Source organism: Haliotis rufescens, unplaced genomic scaffold, assembly GCF_023055435.1.
Source record: "Haliotis rufescens isolate VD_foot unplaced genomic scaffold, xgHalRufe1.0.p SCAF_39, whole genome shotgun sequence".
Classification (NCBI taxonomy): Eukaryota; Metazoa; Mollusca; class Gastropoda; order Lepetellida; family Haliotidae; genus Haliotis; species Haliotis rufescens.
This window is the reverse complement of record NW_025964101.1, coordinates 1,365,331-1,375,554: the sequence shown is the minus strand read 5'-3', so window position 1 is coordinate 1,375,554 and position 10,224 is coordinate 1,365,331. Positions and strand designations below refer to the sequence as shown.

At 37.9% G+C, this 10,224-nt stretch overlaps 1 protein-coding gene across 4 annotated transcripts in view; it reads right to left on the bottom strand.

The window, feature by feature from the left end:
* Positions 1 to 515: 515 nt before the first annotated feature.
* Positions 516 to 10,224, bottom strand: part of LOC124147186 (FHF complex subunit HOOK interacting protein 2A-like) — a 121,732-nt gene continuing 112,023 nt past the window's right edge. The window contains exons 17-19 of one of the 4 annotated variants that reach the window (XR_007218029.1): positions 6,164 to 6,199; positions 1,677 to 3,644; positions 516 to 1,643 (exon numbers count right to left, since the gene is read on the bottom strand). Coding sequence is in view for 2 of the 4 variants with exons in the window: in XM_048381429.1 (XP_048237386.1) it covers positions 3,536 to 3,644; positions 6,164 to 6,199 (145 nt within the window). In the remaining 2 variants the exon portion in view is untranslated. Of the gene's footprint in view, positions 3,645 to 6,163; positions 6,200 to 10,224 lie in introns of all 4 variants that reach the window. The other 3 variants (XR_007218030.1, XM_048381429.1, XM_046517801.2) reach the window with 3 other exon arrangements.

The window sequence follows — 10,224 nt, the reverse complement described above, 5'->3', positions numbered from 1 at the left end:
TCCACTGCTTGACACAAGGCAGTATCAAAGAACTATTAACAAACAAATCTGTTGCTTAGCCAGTATATGAGGAACTAAATTAGTGTCACAAACATATTGCATTCCCTTGAAATATTCTGGTCAGAATAGACCTGCAGTCTAATGGACTCCTGTCTAAACATTACAGAGCTCTGTGGTGGATGAGCTCAGGCAGGGGTAATACATTACAGGATTTTCACATACTTTCTGTGGTTTTCATAGGATTACCAATTAATTCATTTATTGGAAGAGTAATATCCACATACAAATAATACGTCAGGTACAGGCAGACACCATGTGTTTTCCCAACTACAGTAAACTACGGTAATAACGAACTCAAAGGGGCTGCTAATTTTAGTTTTGTTATAACCGTAGTTCGTTATAAGCATATATACAGCATATAGTAATAAAGCATATACAGCTTTATTATAAGCATATATACAGCATATAGTAATAAAATAAGTGGAGTAAGATTGAACACAGTTTTAAAACTGTGTTCAATCTTCCTCCACTTATTTTATTATTATTATATTGTGTTTGAGAGTTAGAACTTTACTGTGCTTTTTCTATATATATATATATACACTTATATATATTTTTTTTTTCCACGTGATTTAAGCTTTCTATCATGGCCATGACATATTAACTATAGTCATGAGAAGTATATGAATCAGGACATGTTCTCTGAACCTGAATGTTCAAGCATTCGTCATCATTGTGACATGATTGTTTCCAAATATATTGCATAACAGAAAATTCAATCTTTGGGGCAGATTGCAGTATGCCGCATAATTTCTGTCATTTCTGTCCTTTGGTAGGGGATGTGTGTTGGCTCCATCCTTCATACCACTTTCTAAATAGCTGCCACTTTTAGCTGGCTTGCCAGATTAACATGGGGTTTAGGGTTTAGAGTGTTAAAAGCTTCCGTAAGTAAATCTAATTTTCAGTTACCAAAGTTAATAAAACATACATGTCTGATGCATGTAACGGATGAGATTGCTGCACGCCGTATGCAACTTGAAACATTAATTTCAAAAGTTTTATCATATTTACCCATTCAAATGCAAGCGGGGTAATGTTCAGCTAATTTTGAGCTATATCCCACAATTTTTCAAATAGCTACACTTTCACTGACAACAAATATGGCAAAACAGGTAGCCGGTATAATGCAAGTGTGCCAATTTTTGTCTCTGGCATTATCAATACCCATTCCTATAAGGCTGAGTTTAAATGGCTCCATTTTAGCTGAAGTATGAATGAAGACATGACTGACATATCTATCACATGCACTGAAATGTCACATTGAAAGAATAAAAGACAATGAGTCTGTAAATCAGTTTGGTCTTAAATTCATTCCAACATACCCAATAACAGCAACCAATTCTGCTTCATCTTGATGCCACAATGGATCCGACCTATAGATGATCCTGGTGTCGGGTGGATCAGACCTATAGGTGATCCTGGTGTCGGGTGGATCAGACCTATAGGTGATCCTGGTGTCGGGTGGATCAGACCTATAGGTGATCCTGGTGTCGGGTGGATCGGACACATGCATGAAGCTATGGGTGATCCTGGTGTCGGGTGGATCAGACCTATAGGTGATCCTGGTGTCGGGTGGATCGGACCTATAGGTGATCCTGGTGTCGGGTGGACCGGACACATGCATGAAGCTATGGGTGATCCTGGTGTCGGGTGGATCTGACACATGCATGAAGCTATAGGTGATCCTGGTGTCGGGTGGATCGGACACATGCATGAAGCTATGGGTGATCCTGGTCTCAGGTGGATAATGGAGCAAGTTTATTTGGTTTTATGTTGCTTTGAAAAATATTTCAGTTACATCACGGCATGGAAGCTTCATGTGAGGGGAAAGCCAGGATATGGTGCTGACAAACCAAGGATCATAATCAGAGATTCAAACCCACGGTAAGTGGAACTTGGCCCAGCATAGAAAAAGCTCTGCAGAGTGAAATCAGAGTTTTACCTTGACCTACAAAAAAAAATAGGGGTCTATGGGAACCAATAACTTATTTCAAGGATCATTACAGGATATATGAGAGCCCTGTAAACTAATGAGATTGTGTAGAATACTGTACGGTAAGATTTGATAATTCCATCAATTACAAGAACTTAATATTTCTTGCCAAGAATTTGGTAGAATGAATATTACCTTGCGTCCCACAGGATGCACTACATTTCTTTTCTTCATCCATTCTAGACATTTGTGGGTATTGGATGCAGGTTTCTGCATCATGTAAAACCCTGGTGTATGAGCGCACTGGGCTCCCTTTAGGTGAATCCAGTTATCTACATGCTCTACCAGAAGACATCTGGCGGCTCTCTTGGTCATTACACCAAGCTGAATAAGACATCTTCCCCTTAAACAATGGAGATAGCTTAATAGTCAAACCTTACATATTCTGCTGGTGGCCCAGAGACTAAGTGCCCAATTTTCCTGTTTTGGATTTGCTTAATGGATGAATCATATTTTAGGACAATACTTTTGTGAAATCAGCTCAGAACATCCTACTTGAAAACACAATGTCAGGACACACAGGTCCGTCTGAGCAATTGTTCAGCTCATGCTGATGCATTAACTGTCACAGTTAAATGGATCTAGATTCTGATCGATGATCAACAGTTGCTGGCCAAACTCCCCATCATGACGATAAACAGTATCAGTTAGTGAAGGATGGAGGATGCAGTGAGGTCACCCTCTCATCACTACTAACACCAACAATTGGTTTTTACTCTTCAGATGCAAATTTAATAAGGTGGCATCTGTTGGTTATTATTGATGAACTTTTGTCCAAGCACAAGGATATCTTGTAGATGTGACCAATTCATTTCGCATATAGCCTGAAACCTTTTTGAGATTCTATAACGTTGTTGTGACAGGAAAGAAACCATCTTACACAAAAGATGTGACTGTGGTGTAAAAGAATTGACCTTAATACAGTTGTTGCCTCTCATCTTAAGCCTGATAACATTATTTAACACTGAATGGCCATTTCTAGTTCTGTAGATGATGGGTAGATTTAAATGAAAGGAGACAAAACATTCATAATGGCCTAAACTCTTAACAATTTGGGGAGAAATACAAGGTTATTCTAGAATGATTACCAATACCAGGAAGAATGCCTGAAATAGTAGTCTGAACATCTTCATCTGCATCTTCCCACCACCATCATCGATGATGATACCACAACAGGCGTATGATGGGGGAGATGTCCTTGACATTCTTTGAAGGAGTCCTGTCCCAGTAACTGTGTGTTGGACCACAACAGTGACTCTGATAGCTGGTCAGTGTCCCCCTGTCCGCCTGTCCTCCCATGTCCAAGAACATCTTCATCTTCCATCCACCATCACCACAACCACAACTACAACAGGTGTATGAGGGTGGAGATGTCTTTGCAGAGTACTGTCCCAGTAAATGCATGTGTAACCACATGAGTGACTCTGATAGCTGGTCAGTGTGTGTCGTTGTCCAAGTCAATGTCCTCCTCTGTCCTACCTCTTATGTCCTGGTCACTGCGGCATGATGCTTCACAAAGGCAATGGCTGACAACTCCTTACAGAATTCCTCGATCACAATGATGGCTTCTAGTTGACTTTGATCGTCAAACCTGATGAAACAATGACATGGTTTAATCTCAAACACAAAACATGAAACAAGATTTTGTTGAATGTCTTTATAATTCCCACATCAAAAGATACGAATGAATGCATACATCTTGAATAAATCATCTCTTCTGTCAAAATTACATTAAAGTTTGAGCTAATGAAGCAGTTTAAATCTGAAAAATTTCACCTACTTAAGATGCAGGTCAGCATGTTTTCATGTAAATCAGGATTGGATCAATATGCCAAGTGTCATGTAAATCAAAGTGCAATAAAACTGACTAATATTTCCTTTCACCAATGAAAAATTGTGATAATAAAACCTGTATTCATAACATAACATAATTCATACCACAAATTTCAATGTAAAATCTGTCATAAAAATGTCAAATTCCATTTTTGTAGCAATTAATTTTATTTTACGTTGCTGTCATGAATATCGAAAATGCCATGTATCATTTTAATGCACTTGTTTTTAACACCATCTTATCCTATTGTTGTTAACTGACAAGACAGCATTCAATCAGTTTTGAACAGATTGACTTGTCTGTCATATCATCTCATTACATTCCAATACTGAATCTCTTGATAAGGAAGCCACAGGTTAATGGAACATTTATACATAACGATAACACTGATCTCCCCAAAGCCTCCTCCAAATGTAAAAGAGGTTACAATACTGCAAAAAACACAGAATTTATTGTTCTACAATAGGGAAAGAACATGTTAGACACGTAGAAGAAATCATCTTGCTATGTGACATGACTTGATATGATATGTAAAATGATTTATATTTTCTCTATTGCTTGTGCGGATGTGTAAACAGTTACAATGATCTGGAAGCTTTTGAAGAATTACAGTGCAATGTCCTGAGCTCTTAAGAAGAAATAAACAGGACTAAAGATACAACCCAAGTTTATCAGGTCTCAAATGTGGCATTGCAATATGTAAACTGAGCATGGCTTGAAAAAGGAGCTTAAATGGATGCCTAATTGAATATAAACATTAAAAAACAAAATCAGAATATTGCGCACAATTCATAACAATTCCTGCTGATGAAATCATGACAACAAAGATGCAAGATTGTCCAGGGCAGTAATTCTGGCAGATTCAATTAAGAGGCGTTTTTATTATCAACGATAAAGTCCGTCACCAATTCCAGTGAGCAAATGATCAAACATCTGAATGCGTTTGCCAACATTAATCAAACTATGGGTTTGAAAGAGCCATCAAAAACAAATTTCCCTCTTGAGAATAGGCGCGAAATATCATCTCCACAATTTTTCATTATATTGTTTCGGAAATATGGGCTGTGACTGACAAAGACTACAGAGCAAATATTTTTGTAACTGTAACGGAAAAATCCAATAGCACTTATCATAAGTGTTGGAGCACTTATTGTAGGAATTGTCGCACTTGGCAGTAAGTGAAGGTATATTTAGGCAGTAGTGTGTCCTCTCCAATATGAAATCTGAATATGTGGTGGATGGTATTGCTGACATGGGATTTATCATCAGCTGAGATCAAAATAAAAAGTGTGTGTAGGCATGGGGAAATCTAATGGTTTGCAAACACAACTGAAAGAGGATTAGAAGATTACAATTCACAGGTGTAGGGCAATTGGTTGGGAGTGTCAGTGCTGTAAATCCACCCTTGTGCCGGTGTTGTATAACAAAGTGTGGTGATTTATAGTGTGGGAGTAATGTGCAGACATTAAACAGAATACTGCCGACACGTTATATTTGGAAGGTTTTGTTTTTCTCCATTAAATCAATGTATTGAAAACAATGAGGGGTGGGTTCTGTATGTTCTGGATATAAAGATGATAAATGATGTCGTCTCATATCAAGATAAAGGTCAAAGTGTGATACATTTTTTCATGTATATCATACCAGTACATCATAAACCTGGAATAACTAAAGTTTCCTTGCACTTTTCATCATGAAGTAGAATTCATTTCAAAGATAGGAGAAAGTCATTATCAGTGCGCAATATCTTTTTGTTTGTTTGTTGTTTAATGCTGCACATAGCAATATTCCAGCTATATGACAGCAGTCTGTAAATATTAGAGTCTGGAACCTAAAATCCAGTGATTGACATCATGAGCATAAATCTACTCAACTGGTGCAATATCTAGAGCTTATAGAGAGCTTAATAGTGATGCGGTTTACAATGTTATCAAAGCACCATAATTTAAAAGCAGCTAGGTATTAAATCTGAATAGTTCTTCTTAAATATACATTAATCTTGAGTATTCTGGGTATATACAATAGTATGACTACAACCAGATGTGTAACTGAAGCCATAGTGCACCAAAAATAAATACTATCAGCATGAGGAATATTGAAAACTGTTGACCGTGATTTCAAATTGTTATATGAACCAGACACCATCTATGCTGCAAGAAAAAGGGAAACAAATGAATTAAAGCATGAAAGCTTCATAACAAAGGCGTGCAAGATGTAAATTTCATGCAAATCAAACATCACCAACTCCAAGCAAAGCTTTTTCAGTGTTCACTTACCCGATTGAATCACTCTTTACGAGCGAGCTCCTTACACTGACAAACACAAACATACAAGTTGTTAGCAAGGGAAAACATGTTAACACAGAACAAGAGCACATGCATATCGTTCACAGGACAAAGGGTATTGTTCATGAACATGCTAAAGGGAATTGTTCATGAACATGCTAAAGGGAATTGTTCATGAACATGCTAAAGGGAATTGTTCATGAACATGCTAAAGGGAATTGTTCATGAACATGCTAAAGGGAATTCTTCATGAACATGCTAAAGGGAATTCTTCATGAAGGTAATATGCACCATTGTGATCAAAGGTTTTCCTCATCTAATTGACTCGAAGTGCCTATTCCTTAACACGGCCCTCAGCAGTATTCCAGCTATACAACAGCAGCCTGTAAATAATTGAGTCTTGACCAGACAATCCCATGATTGATATTGTGAGCAACGATCCTTGCTGTTGAGGTACGATGACACGCAATCAAGCTAGTCATTGAGTCTGACCACCTGATCCATTTAATATGGTCGCCTCTTACAGCCAGCAAATGTTGGTCGAGACCAATTCTAACCCAGAAGACCCGTGAAGATCCAGGGTAGAATATGTCTTCAGCAACCCATGCTTGCCGTAAAAGGCGACTAACGGGATTGGGTGGTCAGACTCGCTGACTTGGTTGATGCATGTCATCGTATCCCAATTGCATTGATCGATGCTCATGATATCAATCACTGGTTTGTCTGATCCAGACTTGATTATTTATACAGACAGCTGTCATATAGCTGGAATATTGCTGAGTGCGGCATAAACAACAAACAAACAAATCTAACCCACAAGCCCCAGGGGTGAATGACAACAAGAAGAACTCTGGGCTGCTTTCTATTTTGCATGTAGGTTTGATGTATCAATGATCCTAAAATGTAATAGAGTTACATAGGTATTGTTGAAAGTTATCCTTCGTGTTTTCAAGATCCTAATAGTTTCATTATGGTAAACAAGCTAAAACCTAAAAAAAATAAAACTGTTCAGCCAAAGTAGCAAAGAATAATTATTCATATTTCTATCCTGGTAAGATATTAGGAACCATCAACATATATTATCTTTATCATCTGCATCATCTTTATCATCCCAACCTATGTTAGTGTTCCTTGGTTCAAGCTTTATCCATTCTTCAACAGGACCAAACATAAATGGTACAAGGGAAAGAACACCTCTACCGTAATCATATACAACGTACTTGATATTTGATATCTGAAGGATCAGTATTGGATAATTTGTGGGAAATGTGATGATGTTTAATGTCACTGGTGCATATCCTCTTCCAGCTACAGGATACAGGAGGTGATCAGAAGAAAGTGGACTAACGGTTGGATTATAGAATTACATTTCCTTTAGGTTGAGAAGTCCAAAGATATTAAGTAATTTGAACACACAATTATCATTCAGACTTTTTGTAGATGATCAATCTTGCATGGGTACACCATTTCTGCAGAGGTTTAAGATTTATCAGAGTAGATTACAAGAAGGTATGTTTCAGCGAAGGTGTATATTTTGTTCTGAGCCATTTTAAACATGTCTGGTGCAATTCCCTGTTTTGACATGTACCATTTTTCCATGTTTGAACAGGTGAACATTTGACTTGCCTTTGCATGTGTTTGTGTAGAGCAGGGTATGCACTCCTTTTGCACACCTGGTATCAACACGATTTGGAAGTGATTTTATGATAAAGTTGGAATCATACTATGGACTCGTTTTTTAACAGAGATTTATGATTATGGACATTTTTTTGTGGCTTATGATTTTTGTTGCTTCTATTTATAGAATCGTGAATAGGTTATTTATGTTTAGCAACAAGAGGGCATGAATGACCAAGTTTTCTAAAGCCCTGCAAATTACTGTTCAGAGTTGCATCCCTTTCCCTGATTTGATGATTGTGGATACACATCCTGTTTTGCTTTGATCATGATCCTTGTAATCGTGGTTTGTCAGTACCATTCCAACACTCATTGGTTCACCATACTGATTTGTTTGTTTGTTCTTTAACGCTGCACTCAGCAATGTTACAGCTATATTCCATCTGTAAATAATCAAGTCTGGATCAGATAATCCAGTGCTTGACATCATAATCATCGATCCAGAGAATTTGGATACGATTACACGCATCAACCAAGTCAGCGAGTGACAACCCTATCCCCTTAACTGTCTCTTACAGCAAACATAGGTTGTTGAAGACCAATTCTGAACCAGATCTTCACAGGTGGCCATTATCTGCAAACCTTAGCACCTTGGGAGTTGTCCATAGTGTCATGGCGTTCTTCAAACATCAGTTCCAGATAGTAAGGATAGTCATGACCCCATAGTATCATGGTCATAGACGCAACATCAGTATGGATAAATTGGTTTGATACTTCAGATTATCAGCCAACACTTTTGGGGAAAGATTTTAGTTTTCAATTTTCAATTATATTTTTTCTCCAATTTCTCAATTTTTGAGATCATTGCATCCATAATTGCAGAAATAAAAAATGGTTGGCCTTACACAAATGCAGTTTTCAAGCTAAAGGCATTATCAGATTGCTTTTAACAGTGACAGCACACAGAAGAAACTGCTCAGCATGGCAATTTTCCAAAACATTTTAGGCTTTCTACATTAAAATTAAAATTTTGAAAAAAGTTATTTTTACTTTTCCACAGAGTGTGTTTATCAATTCCAGTGAGGAAAAACTCCTCAATAACATCATCATTTTACATTTCATTTGCCAATGTATAAAAATCAAATCATTTAAAAAACATGTTTTGACATCTATTAACGTTTTCTTTTGGACCTCTGGAGGAAAACTCATAGGTGTGGAGTAAGGACACTTTATATATGATAGTGTACCGAGCAGTGATCGTGTGGAAGGTGTTTTTCTGGATTTCTTGAAAAAAAAAGTTTCACTGTAATTATACAAAAGTGACAAAACCCTTTCCATGATGATAAGGAGTCAATTTAGTGTTGTGTGGGCCGCAGTTTAACATGAAAACCCCACTCAGACACAGTATACTGACTCCAAGCCAACCAGTGTGTTCACATTATTTGATCCTCCACAACATGCTTAGAAACTGAAAGTGCTTCTTATGCACACACAAAAATGTGAAACGCATAAAAATATCTTTGCTGCTGCGTAATACAACATGGCTGTGCTTCATCATGTTCTTATGTTGAAAGAAAACATGACTTTGAAATATATGCAAAACCATGAGTGTCTGTGTAAACATGATTACCTATTCCATACCCTATTAACTTGGGGGATCTTCAGCCCATGAACAGTGTGTGTGTGTGTGTGTGTGTGTGTGTGTGTGTGTGTGTGTGTGTGTGTGTGTGTGTGTGTGTGTGTGTGTGTGTGTGTGTCTGTGTGTCTGTCTCCCGTGTGTGTGTGTGTGTGTGTGTGTGTGTGTGTGTGTGTGTGTGTGTGTGTGTGTGTGTGTGTGTGTGTGTGTGTGTGTGTGTGTGTGTGTGTTATAGTGCTAGCTCACTGAGATGCCATGCCGCAGTTTAACATGAATACCCCACTCAGACACAGTATACTGACTCAAAGCCGACCAGTCCTTGTTTTAACCCCTTAATGCTGAGCGCCAGACAGGGTAACAACAAGTGCCATCTTTAATGTCTTTTCATATGACGCGGCCGGGTATCTTCCACTCTCCAGGCGGACGCTCTACCACTAGACCACGGAGGCAGTCCCACTGTTTAGATGTCTTATAATACAACAAAACAAGTCACCTTAAAAACCACTCTTGAGTGCACATGAACCTAAAATATCTATTTTTGAACACACAAAGGTAAATCAAGCAACTTTCTGTTCTGCTAAATGTTCCATAATGCATTTGCATTCATGTTGCTCATAAACCGAAATATTTTTGGGTGTTTAAATTCGTACCCAGAGAACTGCACACTTTGTTCATAATTGGCAAGTGACAATACGCTGCACACCAATATTTACGAATCCTACTCTCCCTAGTGTTGAAGCATGACTAGCCATACAGAGATGAGAGGAAGCCCTTTCAAACTTTCGATGCTTTGTGGAAA